Source organism: Cyprinus carpio, chromosome B7, assembly GCF_018340385.1.
Source record: "Cyprinus carpio isolate SPL01 chromosome B7, ASM1834038v1, whole genome shotgun sequence".
In the NCBI taxonomy this organism is placed as follows: Eukaryota; Metazoa; Chordata; class Actinopteri; order Cypriniformes; family Cyprinidae; genus Cyprinus; species Cyprinus carpio.
In genome coordinates, this window is record NC_056603.1 from 24,308,017 (window position 1) to 24,323,774 (window position 15,758).

The following is a 15,758-nucleotide window of genomic DNA, read 5'->3' on the forward strand; positions in this document are numbered from 1 at the left end:
GTGTCAAATAAGGAGGTTCTCGCGGTCTCTCCGGGACAGTAGGGGGCAGAATGATGAACGCAGGTCAGAAGGGCTGAACGATGAAGAAGAGCCTGCAGCGTTCCGCTAGCTCACGTGGAAACTAACGAGTAATGTGTTCCTGTGTTTTGGTATGTTGCGTTTTGTTGTGGTTAATTATAAATTAATTGTAATTTGCCTGCACGCATATTAAGTTATAAGATTAATTTATCCATCGGTCATCTAATTTTAGCTGCTTGTAGATGTTCAGATAGCAACTCCCGGATGGTTTCACGGCAACTTATTAGACTAAGTGTAATGTATTAAAATGATCCTTTTGACTGCAGTTAAAACAAATCTTGTCTTTAGGGTAGGAAGACATAACAGCTGTATATTTTAATAAAAATGTGATTCACTTTTAGGGAAGTCAGCGTCATCACAATGTAAAACCTGTCAATATTCTGGGCCTTTAATGACAGCTCCGAGCTACTTTAATGGTTGGATCAAAGTGAAATATAAGATGTGTGCTGTTGTGGGGAAGGTTAATTGCTTTGATATGTTTGCTCTTTCCTGCAGTATGAAGAATGGAATATAACTCTGATTCTCTTTAGACCCAGAGTACTCCTGCCTGAAGATGACAGATGTTTTCAGCAGCAGCAGTGAGGCAGTGCTCCAGCGCCCCGTCAGTGTGTCCTTCCTCAGGACGGACAGCCATGCTGGGAATCTGGTGCAGCTGTATCAGATAGCTGAGACCTGCCACTTTATCACTAATAATCAATTCAAGAAGGCAAGGCAGCATCTTTAGAAGTCGTCTGTCTTGTTTACTCAAACCAAGTGTCCAATCGATCATTTTAGGGTGTCTGTTTTTATCACAGGTAGCCTTACAGTTTCCAGATGAATTTCTGCCTGATGCCGTCCGGGTCTCTGTCGAAATAGAGAAGGAAACCAATGCCAAGACATTCATTTTAGGAGACACATCCTATGGCAGGTAAGAACTGTTTTCGTGTACATTACACATACAGATGTTTTTATCCAGAGTGACTCCGGTTCATTATGTGTGGCTGCACGAGCAGAAATCTGATTTCCGTTTATCTGTTTATTTTCTTTTCAGCTGTTGTGTGGATGAGGTAGCGGCAGAACATGTAAGAGCAGACTGTATAGTGCATTATGGGCCATCTTGCCTCAGCCCATGCAGAAGACTACCCCTTCTGTATGTGTTTGGGAAGAGACCTATTGATGTCCAGCAGTGTGCTGCAGCCTTTAAAGAGCTTTATCCTGACTGCCAAAGTCATGTCATCATATTGTATGATGTCACCTATTCACATGCTATAGGTAATTGTTACTGTTTAGTCTATGCTAATGTTTACTTATATGCTCATTTTCATGAATGTGTGCATGACAGTTCATTTATCTCATCTCTCCTCAGGTGATCTCAGGACACTTCTGTGTGAAATCTACCCCAATGTTGTGGTCTCTCTTCTAAAAACAGATCATTCCTGTGGTGCTAAGCTGGTTCAGGACAGCTGTGTGGACAGTGATCACATAGAGTCACAGGATGATAGAGTCATTTTTAAATTTGGCAGGCAGTTTAGTGTAAAAGCGGGGCAGAGTGTTGATAATTACAGTATGTTTTACATTGGCCAGGAAGGCCTGACTCTTACAAACTTCATGATGACCTGGAACCACTGTGCCTTCAGCTCATTCAATCCAGAAACACACACAGGACGAGTGGAATCGGTTAAAATCAACAAGGCACTGATGAAACGCTATTATGCCATCGAGCGGGCCAAAGATGCCAGTGTGGTGGGCATTTTGGTGGGCACTCTGGGTGTCGCCAACTATCTGACCATCATAGAGCAGCTTAAAGACATTATTCACAAAGCAGGCAAGAAGAGCTATATGTTTGCTATGGGAAAGATCAATGTTCCCAAGCTCGCTAACTTCTTGGAAATTGACATTTACGTGCTAGTTGCTTGTCCAGAGAACTCGCTACTAGATTCAAGTGAATTCTACAAACCTGTGGTGACTCCCTTTGAGATGGAGTTGGCTTGCAATAAGCACAGAGAGTGGACTGGAGAATATGTGACCGACTTCAGAGATTTACTGCCTGGTATGTCATTGACTCATTTCAACAACTCATTCTAGAAAGCACTAGAAAAGTATTGTGATGTTGATATGGTGTCGTTTAATATATTTCTACTAAGAATATGGGCCTTGAATGAGGTCAGTGTATATATAAATGTTATTGTTCTAGGCATCTAATAGGAAACGTATATTATAGGTGGAAGCAGTCATGTGGGCTTCCCTGAACCAGACCAGTCTGCCATTGGGGAAGAGACCACAGATGTCTCTCTAATCACAGGAGCGCTGCGAACATGTTCCACCACCTCATCAGAGATCATAAATGGCACATCAGAGTCTTCTTCACTCGTCCCGAGAAATCAGACTCTCACTGTGGCCAATACAAACACAGCAGGTATATATACTGAACTGTAGTTGCAGTAGTAATCCTTGAACTTAGTAGCTTGAAATGGATAAGTTTGAGTCATGCAAATGCAGAATATAATCATGATCTTTTTGTTTTGTAGCATCATTTTTGTCTGGCCGTAGTTGGCAGGGACTGGAGCCCAAACTGGGGCAGACGCCAGTAGTGAAAGCTGTGGCAGGACGGAGAGGCATTGCCATCGCTTATGAGGAGGAGGGTGTGGGAAATAAAGATGCTTCAACACCTCTTCAAAAATCATAAAAGTCATTTATTATTGCGCTGCCATAAGAAATCATCAAAAAACTACTTTCACACTCGCAGCATATGAATTGCATCAATATATTGAAATGGATGTAATTGTGATAATACAGAATATGTTCTGGGAAAATGTTTTAATTCTGTTGAAAAGAGTGTGTGTAAATCAAGGAAGGTAAATGAATATTCGTTAAATATAAGAATGTTATGTTCTGTTGTGTATTGTGTTCTATTGTGTGGTTGCAAATTATAGAAAGCAAATAACAGAAAAATTATAATTATTTCAAAATTGATTGAATGCTGTATTGTTTATGTCTTTATATTCAAACAGAATAAAACTCATTCTCCTGACTTCAAAAATATGACCTCAATACTGTATGTGAAATGTGGAACGACTACCGCACAGCCAAAGTGGGATAGTGAAGCAGCAAGTTCTGGCATGAATTTAAATAATTAAAACACAGGCCCTAAAATACTACAGGTTTCTCCCAAATGATCAAATCAACACATTAGTTGTAACTGTTGGATGAATGATTCATTCACATTGCTGATCCCCATTAAGTGCTTTAACAAAGGATGATGGGAATATGCCAACCTTCCCGTTGCATTGACCCTCAAGCCACTCATCATTGACTGAAAATGAAACAAAAAGTCAACATAAATAATCTCCAGAATGCCTTAATAGTTCATACTGTATTTTATGCCCAGTAAAATCAGTAAATTACAAGCATCACAGTATTAGTTCCTACCTTTGGAAAGAACCGTGATGATGTTCCCCTGTTCGAAATCCAGGTCTTCAGGGGTAGAAGAGGCATAAGAGTACAGAGCCACCACTTTCTCATGAGGCACACTTTTACTCTTAGAAAATAATGGCAGAAAATAAATTTTGCGGTTAAGTTACTGGTAAAGCTGAACAGCAGTATGTATGTTTTATTTTAATATGACTATTTTCAAGTGTAGTGTACAGTAAGCTATATTATGCTGTTATTTCAATCTGTGTGAGCATAGATGAGTCAAGCTGTTGTATTTTACCTCAGTCACTGAACACCACAGCGCAAGACGGTTATCTTTCACACTATTCCACACAGCCTCCATTTCAGATTCCTCAAGATTCACTCTCTCCTCAACACCTTCCTTGGCATAACTGAAAAGCACATTACAACTTTTTTTCTCTCCAGAAATGTTTCGATATGGTGCTGGGAATGTTCTAATTGGTATAGTTACCATAAAGTTAACGCTGATGCAGGCAGCTTAAGTTTAGAGCTTATTGTCTGAAGAATGATGCCATACGATTGTCCATGTGCAATTCTGACTGCTATGGTGAACCGAAAGTGCACTTTCACAATGCAGCCTGAGAAGTCCCTAATGTTATTAGTCTGTGAAGAATACAGCAGATCTTGAGAAATAAACTTATTAATAATAACCATGATGCAATAAACATAATGAGGCTGTATCTAATAAAAGTTGGCCTTTCAATACGTTATGTAAGCATTGTGTGATAGCTATGTTAGTTGATATCCATTTACTGTTAATAAACTGTGATTATATCACGAGTATGTGGGGAATACTGAACCTCTGCGTTCACAGTCTTCAGGCCTTCCGTACCCACTGGTATGCTAGGAGGTGCTCTTCTTGGAGGAGCTGGTATATCATCGTTTTCATTTAATTGTTCAATCTATAAGAGGTCACGTGTGATATTTCTTAATGTAGGACACAAAAAGTAATTTAGCTCAAATGTTAGGACATTATCTGTTTAAAAATAAACCACTCAACATGCATGGTTTATGTAACAAAAACTTGCTTATGTTTATGCATGTTTGCTTATGCTACATCCGTGTTATCGTAATTATGAATGCCTGACTCAGAGTATGACTTTCCCAGGTGCACTTGAAGTCATCAAAACTGAATTGTATGATAAATATTCAATTTGTTACTGTGTCCCTACTGGTGTTTGAAAAACTGCTTATTTGTTCAAAAAGCAGCTACTGTACCTGCATTGGTTTTGATGTCATTGTAACAATATCGAGGGGTTCAAGGAAGTTATAAGGTACAAGGCCCCGCTAGAATTAACAAGAGAACAAAAAAGTAGACAATAGGGCATTATTAGCCAAACGGTATCTTTAAACACATGTTGATTACATTAGCATTGGACACTGGAATGTTCTCTTGACAGTGAACGCCGGCTCTCATGTGGACATTTTTTTCTGTTCTCAATGTACTTTCCTTTATGATTAGCTTTTTAAATCTACCAAAAATATACCTTCTCATTGAAAACAACAGATGCCCAGTTGTCAGCTCCTTTCTGAAGAACGAAGACAATGTTGCCAGGCAACACTGCTAGCTCCTCCTTGGTCTCAGGGTAAAACTCATAGAGAACAGTGTGTGGCTCACCTTCAAACACCCTGATGATTATGACATTTACATTTATTTTAAACAAAACAATACAAAACTCCATGAATTGCAAACATATTTAAGCTTTAGTTAGAAGTTAAGATGCATGTTTTCCATGTCCATGACCCTAAACGTACCTAAGTACTTCTGGGACTTTTGGTGTAGATGGAACATTGTCAACCTAACAATACACAAATTAAAGAAATGTTTTGAGCATATACATTAAATGTGTATCATTTACATTATCTTCAAACCTCTCTCTGTTATGCTTATTTTATGCTAACGTTAACATATTACCAATTTCATTACTTACTTGACTTATTAACAACACTACTTACTTGAGGCTGAAGTGGAGCAAACCCAGAAAACTCATCTGCAGGTACAATAGAAGACACAACCTATAAACAAAAAACAAAACACTAATCTTAATCAGTTTGTCTGATTTACTGGCCAAATAGAAAATGGATCTCTTCGGTAGCATTGCACACTGTACTGATGTGATAATGGGGATACCTTGGCTTTTCCAAGATAGTCCCTTTTCTCCAGCTCTGCCACATAGTGCTTATTGGGTTTGAACAGCAGCCCAGCTCGAATCTCTACCAAAGGAAAGAGCTTCTGCTTCTGAAAAGAGGAAATCAGTGTTTATCCGTTTTAAAACAATGCATTAAAACAGTCACCACATACAGTTTTTATACAAACAGAATACTGTTTGCACTATGCACAACAGTGTAATATAACTTGAGTTTATTTTATCCTTTTCAATGGTATCCTTGTGCAACAAGTTTAAAATGTCATATTAATTTGTCATTAAAATTCTTACAAAAATGTCACAAGAAGTAGAAGGATGACTAGTGACTAGTGTCTGAGTAAAAATCATCTGTCTTGTGAATTTTGTCCCTCCTGCAGCTTACACAACTTCCCACAAAACCTACCCAGAAACAGTAACTATGCAACACCAAATTTCACCAATTCCTAATTAGGAAAACTGCAATATGTTACAAAACAACAGCACATATAAGATCACGCCCTTAGATTTTGTTGCCTCAGATACTAACAATAATTTAAAACAATTTTTAAGTTGATTTAAAATTAAATATTTATTTAAAACTAACGATTTTAAAATTGGTTTTTATATCTGCAAAAACGTCAATGACTGATGTTTAAAATTGTAGGACTAATAAATTATGTTGTGTGTAACACTTTTAGCAGTTACATACCAATATGGCATCCAGAGCATGGTCAATATGGCTGAACTTGGCGTCTGCCCTCAAGCTTAGTGCAGTAAGAAGGTTCTCTTGAGCTTTCTCCCATTTTCCCAACTGAGCCTGTACTAGTCCTATGTTGTGCAGCACCTAAATTGCATAAGACAAAATGACCATATCAGAGAATGGACTGATACGACTGAAAAAAGGAATCAATCAATCACTCACACCACAACTATTAAGTATATTAGGTACACTATTAGGTATAAAACCAATGATGGTCAAAAAACAAATAAAAAACAAGATTCTGTGCACATAGAGTGTCCAATGTACGGCACGTCTCTGGTCCTACCTCACAAGCATACAGTTTATATCTCAGCCCTAGAGGTTTGTAATCTATTAGTTGATTTCCTCGTAACTGCTTGAACGCCTGCTGGAAATCCAGAAGAGACTCTTCAAACCTGAAGATACAATTCTGAGCATTGTCAATATATAGATGTCATGGTATTTCTCCTGAAGAGACAGTATGTGGTGTTTTGTAGTCTCCTCTAACACAGTCTTAAATTATTTTTTTATTTAATGGCCGTACCTTTCCTTTTTGTAGAATGTTACTCCTCTCTGAAAAAATGCTGCAGCCAGGTGCTCGTCTTTGCCAATACTTCTGTCAAATGCTTCATATGTATAAGAGAAACACATTTCCCCATAAAAAGTGAAACCACTTTTACTTCCTTTTTACAGCCACTAGCTTTTTTAAAATAGCGAAAACAGTGTCAAATCATAATTCAAAGAGGATATTAGTCTAAAAAATACCTTATTTAAATGTACTGTTTTCTTTAGTAGCATAAAACAAAATCTGCCATGTAACTGTACCTTTTCAGCTTCATCTAACTCACTGTTGTTCAAATAAAGACAGCCAATGTTGAAGAAGATCTTGGAGTTTTTCTCCTCGATGTTGAGGAATATTCTGAGAGCAGAGGCTGGGTCTCTTTGCTCCACACAAGCCACGGCCTCGTCCCACTGACGGAGAGTGCTTACAAATGACATGCTCCCTCAGAAGACTATTAGCAATGAACAAATGAACACTGTTCTTCTGTGTTGTGAGCCCAGCAGAGGCAATCTGAAACTTTTCTTAGAGAACAAGCCAAGCGCATGCTCTGAGAGAGAGGAAGTGATCAGCTTCATGTCGCAAGCTTCTTTTATTTCTTGTTTCCTCACTTGCTAGTGGAGTAAGTTCACTTTCTGGTGTTAGTAAGGCATATTTATTAAAGGATTAAAAAAAAAAAAAAACAGGCGCTTATTTTATTAGTTGCTTTAAGGTGTGAAGCACATATTCTGTCTCTTACAAAGTAAGTGCTGTGGTGTTATGATTGTATCAGGTGGTAAAAACATTAATGATGCCCTCGGTGCTAAATGATTACCAAATTATTGTACTTAAGGTATTTGCATGACCCTTCAATGCCTGGAAAAAAAAAAAAAAAAAAAAAAAAAAAAAAACCTTTCCTAAAAATCAGGGTCCTAAATACTATAGACAGTCATGTTTGCATATACATCACTCTGATTAAGGTTAAGTATATACATCAAAAAGATGTTTATATGCTCTACCACAGCTACTGGAATGCCCTGTAAACATGCTAATCAGCATATTTCCAAACAAAGACAATCACATTATTTTCCTACAGTTCTCTTGTGATGTTCACAATCACTTATCATTCAGTTTCAGTCATTCTGCAAGGTGTTCTTAACATCAGTACACAAGCAAGCACTGCTATTAAAATGTGGGTCATGAGAGCATCTGTATTTCTGTTCTTTGCCTTTCATTTCTTATCATCAATTTCCTAAATGTCTGTCTTTGATAGCTTAAATTTTCGGGAAGGCAACAAAAACAGGACAAAACATTATTGTCAGCATGATACTATGTCCAAAAGTACAAAATACTCGTGTTAGTGTTATTTGAGGTTTTTTTTTTTTTTTTTTTTAATGAAAAAGTCCGCAGAGGTGCGCCAATTAAGCTAGTTTGCAAAGGAGATTATTAAATGTGACCCTGGAGCACAAAACCAGTCTTAAGTACCACGGGTATATTTGTTGTAACAATAGCCAACAATACATTGTATGGGTCAAAATTAATGATTTACGCCAAAATCACTAGGATTTCAAAAAAAGATCATGTTCCATGAAGATATTTTGTAAATTTCCTACCGTAAATATATCAAAACTTAATTTTTGATTAGTAATATGCATTGCTAAGAACTTCATTTGGACAATTTTAAAGGCGATTTTCTCGATATTTAAATCTTTTTTTTGCACCCTCAGATTTCAGATTTTCAAATAGCTGTATCTCAGCCAAAATATTGTCCTGTCCTAACAAACCATACATCAATGGAAAGCTTATTTATTCAGCTTTTGATGTGATGTATACATCTCAATTTTAAGATTGACCATTGTGTCTGGTTTAATGGTCCAGGGTCACAAATGTCTCTTGAATATTCATTTAAAACACACATCATGGCGCTGGTTGCCCGAGCAACCGCTGGAGCGACAGGGAAGAGGAAATAGCCACTCCAGCTCCGAGATCGTTACGCTTTAGGATTCATGGCATTTCCTGTCAATGTAAATAGACAGTCGGCAGACATGGTTTCACTTACAATCCACGACTGCCTCTGAGTAATCAAAAGGACATCTAACGAAGCTTTCTCCATGAACGAGCCCTTCATCACTGCAGATGCTTGCGGCGATGGGTTAACGTGCTGATGTTAGCAAGCTAACATGGACCTTGGATCAATGCTCTACAACAGTTTGAAAGATGTAACATGGAGTACGACGACACTGCCCTTGGATAGACTTGTTAGTGCCTACAGACTGCCGCAGATTGTGAAGCTGGACAGCGGTAAGGTTTGTCCAGAGTTGTGCTGGTGTTGTTGTGTAGCAGCGGCGGCGGCAGCTGCGCGTGGGCGGTCGCGCTCCTGTGGAATTCCAATAATTGGCCTCTGCGCGCGCTAAGCTAACGCGAGCCTCCACTATCTGAACACATTCAGCGGAATACCTGAACAGAGGGCTTAACTCACATAACCTACAGAGTCGACATTAGTAGTGATGCGTTCTGTAGTTGTTCTGAAACAGTTACAGACAAAACAGCCAAATAAAAAGCGTAAAAGAGAAGCATAGATGTTAGCAGGCTAACGCATATTAGCCAGAGGCCAGAGAGTTAAATAACAGACTGCAGGCAGTCAAACACCGGCCTCACAGTATTTAATGTGTATCATCTTTTACAAACCGCTTTGATTTTTTTTATCTAGACAACGACCTCCGCAACTCCTTCAGTCTGAAATTTTAGAAAGGAGCCCATACAAGTAACTTCATATGAATATTTACAGTTTGGGAAGGTGCTTTTTATACTTGATAAACTGTATTCGTAAAGCACGAGTAATATAGTCTGATAACTTAACAGAGTTGTTTGTTAATCACTGCTTTATTATGAAGTGATTGCAATGTGAGCGCTGTTGTGTGTGAGCTGAGCTGTGTGTAAAGATGGAGGAAGTCATAATGTCAGGGGAACTAGATCATTATCATTATGGGAACTGGGGCCGAGACTATCATTACACTCTCGAACTGATCCCTTATGAGCGCTCACTAGGTACAACAGACAGTTAAAGGCACACTAAACCCAACATACCTCTCATATTAATTAAGTGAATGACCTGCTTACAAATACTACATTTATCAGTATATAAATAAGAGTAAATTATGCCCTTTATGTTATTTAAAATCTGTTTATAGTGCACTTGCTGTTAGTTATATCCCTAAGCACCGCTTAACTGTATAGTTGTTGTATTTATTTTGCACTTTTGTATATTTTTCCTGTATCTTTACGAAAAGTGCACACTATTAAGTTTACTGTTCCATACTGATGTGATATTGTTTGCCTCAGGGGAGCTGGTGGAAGGACTGAGAGAAAATGACTACCTCTTGATTCATTCATGTCGGCAATGGACCACAATTACTGCCCATAGCCTAGAGGAGGGCCATTATGTCATCGGACCGAAAATCGAGATCCCTGTCCATTATGAGGGTAAGGCCACTCTGTTGTTGCAGTGCAGCATGTGATGTACATAGAAACGTCTTTCCAACACTTGAAGTATTTTCAAAAAGAAAGCGAATGAAAGAAAAGTTAGTCTGCTAGGATTCACTGTTTTCTTGTAACCTATTAAAACAGAAAAAAAAAAAGATCAGCGCTGCTGTATTTCTGCCATCTGCTTTTAGTTGGGAGTCCATTAGCTAATTGGTCTCTTCATATTGACATTCCTCTGGCTATAGAGAGGGTCCAGTAGGCCCCTTAAGGAAAAAAAGACCTTCCTCTTAATTTTGTTCATACAGACCTAGTAAACTACCTATTTTATGTGCTGCTTTTACTGTTGGAGCATTTTTAGATAATTTGGCAAAATGTTATTTTATTTCAGTTCAACATGCCCAAATTGAACAAGAAAAAAAAAACATTTATTTCTTTGCTTTGCACTGATTTGGCAGAATAACATCTACATTACATTATATTTTATATTAAGTATTGTATATGTAATATGAAAGTGTGACAATGTCATGATGTTACAGAATTGCTCTGTTGTTTGTTACAGGCCAGTTTAAGCTGCTGGAGCAGGACAGGGACATTAAGGAGCCAGTGCAGTACTTAAACAGCGTGGAGGAGGTGGCCAAAGCATTCCCTGAGCGAGTTTATGTCATGGAGGAAATATCCTTCAATGTCAAGGTCTGGTTTTGTGCTTGCGGATTTAGACCTCCTGCACTAATGTATCTTAATATTGGCATAACCTTTTATGCCTTTATCAGTATGGCTCTCAGGTATTGTGTATGCAATGTGAAACATCTATTCAACATTTCTTTGACTTAATTTCAAAATTTGTAGCAGTTGAAGGTCTTCTGTTAGACTAGCATTAGGTAGACTAAATTTTTAGTTGATCTGTTCAAACTGCTGTCGTCTTTCTCCCAGATGGCATCAGGAGAATCCAACGAGGACACAGAAGTGTACAACATCACGCTGAGCACTGGGGATGAGCTGACACTAATGGGCCAGGCTGAGATCCTCTATGCCAAAACATCACGAGAAAAGTCACGCTTCAACACGATCTTCAAACGCATCGGCAAGCTTAACTCCATCAGTAAGTTTGGCCGCGGAAAGATGCCCTGCCTGATCTGCATGAACCACCGCACCAACGAGAGCATCAGCCTGCCTTTCCAGTGCCGCGGTCGCTTCAGTACCTGCTCCCCTCTGGAGCTACAGATGCAGGAAGGAGAACACACTATTCGCACAATTGTGGAGAAGACCAGGTTACCTGTGAATGTCATGGTGCCCAGCAGCCCGCCACGTAATCCACATGACCTCCATTTGATCCGTGAAGGCCACCGATACAAGCTGGTCAACATCCAGACCAAGACAGTGGTGGTGTGTTGTGTGTTACGTTCGAACAAAATACTGCCAGTGCACTTCCCCTTGCACGTGTCCACAGCACTGCCTCGTTTACTGGTGCCTGAAGGGATGCTTCAAGGAGAAGCTTGGCTGGAGACAGTGGTCCACCGCTGGTTTTCTTACTGCCAGGAGCAGTTCGACATTGACGACTTCTCTAGGGCGGTCCGTGATGTGCGGGTGGACTGGATCGACGATGGCAAGAGCCCGAAAAAAAGTAGCGCAGGTGGAACGGGGAGTGGGAGCGCCATCTGCAACAGCAGCGGAAGCAATGGCTGCCCCTCTCACGTGCATTTGCCAAGTTCTCTAAGCTCAGCCCGAGATGAGCTCACGCAGTCCTTTCATCGCCTGTCTGTCTGTGTCTACGGAAACAATCTCCATGGGAACAGCGAGGTGAATCTTCAGGGTTGCGTTAGCTTATGTGGAGATTGTGTGCCAGCAGAACCTCCGGATGCAGATTATCTGTTCCCTGAGCTGCAGGAGAGTTCTTCTGGCTCCCTTAAACCAGACGTGCAGTACGAGGAGCTTTGGTTGGATCATGTGAAGAACCCTGGATCTGTGCTAGACCACATCGAAGGGGTCCGAAATTCGCCTGTATCTGGTGGCACGACTGTACTGCCATACTCCACAGCAGGTCCCAAAACCACCTTGCTTGTTGCAGATGTCAATCTACCTCCACCTCCGGTGCCTCCAAAGTCTGAAGCTGTGAGTTCATTAATACTAGATTGACCTTAATAGTCTCTATTTGAAACAATTAGAAACATTTAAAGTTACTTGTATTCAACAGTTGCACAAATCTACACTAATGTTTAAAAGTTTGGGGTCAGTAAGGATTTTTTGATAGATTTTCACAAAAGAAAAATCTATTTCAAATACCTGTTCATTAATGAAGCCTGAAAAAAAAAAATCTCAAGTGTTTTCAGCGTTGATGTTTCTTGCACATCAAATCAGCATATTGGAATGATTTTTGTATGCCATAGCATATGCCCAGCTATAGCAAAATGTAAGTGAATTGTTCTTTTGGTTGAGGCAAGGGTTAACAAAATAAAGATTAATCCGTGAAATCAAAGTGATTTTTAAAAATCCTTAACCAGTAAAACAAACAATTGTAAAAATCACTGCTCGAGTGGGAACCCTGAATATCAAGTATTTGTAGAAATCTTTATTCATTGATTATGTTAAAAAAATGAAAAAAATGTTTTTTTTTTTTTTAGATTTATTTTTGGCATTTTATGCTTTTATTTAGATAGGACAGTAGGTCGACAGGAAGCGAAGTGGGTGAGAGAGAGGGGGGAAGGATCGTGAAGGGCCCACGAGCCGGGCCTTGAACTCGAGACGCCCGAGTGCAACGGCGCGTTGCCCACGAGGCCATCAGCACCGACAGACAGACACCAAAAAAAACCCCACAACACCCATGATTTTAAGGCTCTTTGTCTGTTTTCCACTCTTAGGCAAGGCGAAGTTTATTCTGTGCTTACATAGTGACTTATGTGTGTACTCTGTTGGTCAGTCACGACAGGTCTAATTATTTTCCTAGTAGAAACAAAGGTTACATTTCATATGTTTTCAAGGCCTATTTGATAAATTCACACAGCCTGTCTCAAAAGATCTGTGTCTCTGTTCATTTACATTCATTAATAATGTAATTGTAATATTCACATTTCTAGAGCCATACAGTTTTTATTTCTTGTTACCTTTGCAGGTGAAGGAGGAGTGCCGGTTGTTGAACGCTCCACCGATTCCTCCGCGGAGCTCCAAGCAGGCAGGCTTAAGCAGTGCCACAGTGCCATACCCTCCTGCCAAGCCACGTCAGTCAGACACGCGCTCCCCAAGCCCAACACTATCCTATTACTCATCCGGCTTACACAACATGTGAGTTATGCACTGTTTTAATTGACAAAATGGACATTAGTTTTATGTGAACTGCACTACTTATGACTGAACGATCCTCTTCTCCATCTCTCAATAGAGGTGGAGAGGGCGAGTCCCCGAGTGAGTCTGATGATCAGAACCATGCTTGTTACCCATGTAACTGGATCAGACCAGATGCCAGTGAAGGCTCCAAGCTTCTCCCTTGCCTCAATCCTTCGGTCGATGCCTCTTTCTCCCGCCTTTCTTGGCCAAATGATTTCTGTGGTGCAGACTCATATAAAGGTGAGGACTTTCCATCGGTCCACTGCCGGAGTTACTCTAGTTATCCTCGGAAGAGGACCCCTGGTACTCCTAAGGCTTGTCCCACAGGTTTGTTAGACTTCAGCAGGCGAGCGAATGGTGAGGGGGGCGCTGCGGCCTCCAAGGCTCAGCAGGTTTCCCAGTCTTGCACCAAATCCACCAGCTACACCATGGAAATGTGCAGAGACAAATCTACAGAGGAATGTAACACTAAGCCAAACCAGTCCTGTCCTATCTTGCCTCCAAGAACCCCTAAATGTAACGATACAAAGAAAGATTCAGATCCCGCTGCTACGGCCACAGCCGATGCGGATGCCCTGGAACTGGAGTCCAAAAGCTGCTCGCTCGATCGACCGCATCACAACACTACAGACGTGTTCTCCATTTCGTATCCTGTAGCTACAGCATCTTGGCAGCCACCAAGCAATCTATCAGGTATCTCCATTGAGGAGGTTTCTAAGTCACTACGGTTCATCGGTATGTCAGATGATGTCATCTCTTTGTTTGTGCAAGAAAAAATTGATGGAAATTTGCTCCTACAGCTAACGGAGGAGATTCTGTCAGAAGACTTTAAGCTAAGCAAACTTCAAGTGAAGAAACTCATGCAGTTTATTGATGGCTGGAGGCCCAAAATGTAAGGCTGAACAAGCAAGCCAGTCCAGAGCAAATCACATGCAATGTGCTGCAGCCGCAAATATTGGCCTTCAGTATTGTGTTATACAGTTTTGTATCTCAATGCTATGCAGTCTTGTAATGATTTTAATAGCCCTTTTGTTTAATATATACATGTATATAAATCTATACATTAATTGCTTTGTGTATTAAGCTGTACCCATCTCTATGTAATCTCTCTGACTTTACGGTACCTGCACAACAGACTTTTTTTGCTCAAACCCAAAGCCTTTGAAAACCTGAAGATATTTTGACCCAATCCAACTGTGGCCTACGTTTCTTAGGTTGTTGATCAAAAAAGACGATTGACTTGATTAGGTGGTTTTATCACTTACACTTTTGCTTTACCATATTAAGAAATAATATTATCCTTTACCAAGTTGTGACACCAAACAAGGTGGTGGTTGTCCCTCTAGCTCAATGTAAATGAAAATGCTTCCAGCACCATTCTTTTTACACCAGTGGTTAATAAGGGCTGATGTGTCAAAAAATAAAAGTGTAGAGGATGAAGTCTCACCCTTTCATTATAGATCACTTGGCAACATTGACATGTATAGATGCTTTATTTGATGACTGGTTTCCTTCAGAGCAGTGCAAGGGGATATGACAACTGTGTTCAAACAGTGTTTCCTTCATCAACACGAGGTTTGTTTAGTATAATCTTGTTAAATTCTGCAGCTAAACATTACTATAAAAGCATATGACAGTAGTTGCTCTGAAATCCTTCACACTATAAAAAAAGGGTTACAAAAACCTTGTACTTCGATGCTGTATATTACCAACTATTTGGTTCAAATCCATGGTTCCCAGCCTATCCACACCCTGCCCAGTATGTTGGGGTCAGTTGCCTGATCGAGCAGACAGTCTACCTGATCTTCAACACTCAGGTCCTTCTCATTGTGTCGAGCTCGTATGTTGTGCTCTTTTTCGCCTTGAGCAACAGCCAACATTCCCTTATACTCTGGGTTCTTCTCGAATCCAAGACAAAGCTCCTCACTAGAACATTAATAAGTCAACATGGTTAGAAAAGCCTTTCTGGTTTTTGAAATTATTTATATTTTATTATTTTGTCCATAAAACTTTTTAAAACTAATATTTCACAAGAAAAATGTAT

The 15,758-nt window shown here is 39.8% G+C and overlaps 4 protein-coding genes across 11 annotated transcripts in view; 2 read left to right on the plus strand and 2 right to left on the minus strand.

Annotated features, from left to right (window-relative positions):
• Nucleotides 1–11: 11 nt before the first annotated feature.
• On the plus strand, nt 12–3,097 carry dph2 (diphthamide biosynthesis 2). 6 transcript variants are annotated; one of them, XM_042728078.1, is made up of 8 exons: nt 178–312; nt 420–538; nt 609–784; nt 873–985; nt 1,109–1,329; nt 1,424–2,107; nt 2,279–2,473; nt 2,586–3,097. In XM_042728078.1, exons 3-8 carry the CDS (start codon nt 632–634, stop codon nt 2,741–2,743), a joined length of 1,524 nt encoding a protein of 507 aa, XP_042584012.1. In that variant the 5' UTR covers nt 178–312; nt 420–538; nt 609–631; the 3' UTR covers nt 2,744–3,097. The 6 variants fall into 6 exon arrangements, with proteins under 6 accessions (XP_018948586.1, XP_018948588.1, XP_042584012.1 ...); XM_019093041.2 differs by lacking the exons at nt 178–312; nt 420–538 and adding an exon at nt 12–149; XM_019093043.2 differs by lacking the exons at nt 178–312; nt 420–538 and adding an exon at nt 52–128.
• ncf2 (neutrophil cytosolic factor 2) lies at nt 2,730–9,109 on the minus strand. Of its 2 annotated transcripts, XM_042728083.1 has the most exons (14): nt 7,201–8,511; nt 6,920–7,002; nt 6,683–6,791; nt 6,346–6,480; nt 5,642–5,749; nt 5,467–5,526; nt 5,266–5,309; nt 4,998–5,139; nt 4,729–4,797; nt 4,311–4,412; nt 3,962–4,113; nt 3,770–3,881; nt 3,487–3,595; nt 2,730–3,370 (listed from the first exon to the last, which is right to left on the minus strand). In XM_042728083.1, exons 1-14 carry the CDS (start codon nt 7,372–7,374, stop codon nt 3,273–3,275), a joined length of 1,497 nt encoding a protein of 498 aa, XP_042584017.1. In that variant the 5' UTR covers nt 7,375–8,511; the 3' UTR covers nt 2,730–3,272. The 2 variants fall into 2 exon arrangements, with proteins under 2 accessions (XP_042584017.1, XP_042584018.1); XM_042728084.1 differs by lacking the exons at nt 6,683–6,791; nt 6,920–7,002; nt 7,201–8,511 and adding an exon at nt 8,973–9,109.
• garem (GRB2 associated, regulator of MAPK1) lies at nt 9,077–14,958 on the plus strand. Of its 2 annotated transcripts, XM_042728077.1 has the most exons (7): nt 9,077–9,214; nt 10,256–10,396; nt 10,956–11,086; nt 11,327–12,505; nt 13,503–13,672; nt 13,770–14,407; nt 14,515–14,958. In XM_042728077.1, the coding sequence occupies exons 1-7, from the start codon at nt 9,094–9,096 to the stop codon at nt 14,544–14,546; spliced, it is 2,412 nt and encodes an 803-aa protein (XP_042584011.1). In that variant the 5' UTR covers nt 9,077–9,093; the 3' UTR covers nt 14,547–14,958. The 2 variants fall into 2 exon arrangements, with proteins under 2 accessions (XP_042584011.1, XP_042584010.1); XM_042728076.1 differs by having other exon boundaries at nt 13,770–14,958.
• A 230-nt stretch (nt 14,959–15,188) lies between these two features.
• Nucleotides 15,189–15,758, minus strand: part of prkdc (protein kinase, DNA-activated, catalytic subunit) — a 30,926-nt gene continuing 30,356 nt past the window's right edge. The window contains exon 86 of the mRNA XM_042728075.1: nt 15,189–15,640. Within this exon, the coding sequence (XP_042584009.1) occupies nt 15,436–15,640 (205 nt within the window). The 3' untranslated portion in view covers nt 15,189–15,435. The remainder of the gene's footprint in view (nt 15,641–15,758) is intronic.

Bases quoted from the DNA above. Each gene is read 5' to 3' on its own strand.
- ncf2 (XM_042728083.1), bottom strand. From the start codon at position 7,374: ATGTCATTTGTAAGCACTCTCCGTCAGTGGGACGAGGCCGTGGCTTGT. The intron at 4,413-4,728 runs GTACAGTAGCTG...GACCTCTTATAG, and splicing joins TGACATCAAAACCAATGCAG to ATTGAACAATTAAATGAAAA. The intron at 3,371-3,486 runs GTAGGAACTAAT...TTTCATTTTCAG, and splicing joins CATCACGGTTCTTTCCAAAG to TCAATGATGAGTGGCTTGAG.
- dph2 (XM_019093041.2), top strand. From the start codon at position 632: ATGACAGATGTTTTCAGCAGCAGCAGTGAGGCAGTGCTCCAGCGCCCC. The intron at 1,330-1,423 runs GTAATTGTTACT...ATCTCTCCTCAG, and splicing joins CACCTATTCACATGCTATAG to GTGATCTCAGGACACTTCTG. The intron at 2,108-2,278 runs GTATGTCATTGA...CGTATATTATAG, and splicing joins CTTCAGAGATTTACTGCCTG to GTGGAAGCAGTCATGTGGGC.
- garem (XM_042728076.1), top strand. From the start codon at position 9,094: ATGGACCTTGGATCAATGCTCTACAACAGTTTGAAAGATGTAACATGG. The intron at 9,215-10,255 runs GTAAGGTTTGTC...TGTTTGCCTCAG, and splicing joins GATTGTGAAGCTGGACAGCG to GGGAGCTGGTGGAAGGACTG. The intron at 12,506-13,502 runs GTGAGTTCATTA...TTACCTTTGCAG, and splicing joins TGCCTCCAAAGTCTGAAGCT to GTGAAGGAGGAGTGCCGGTT.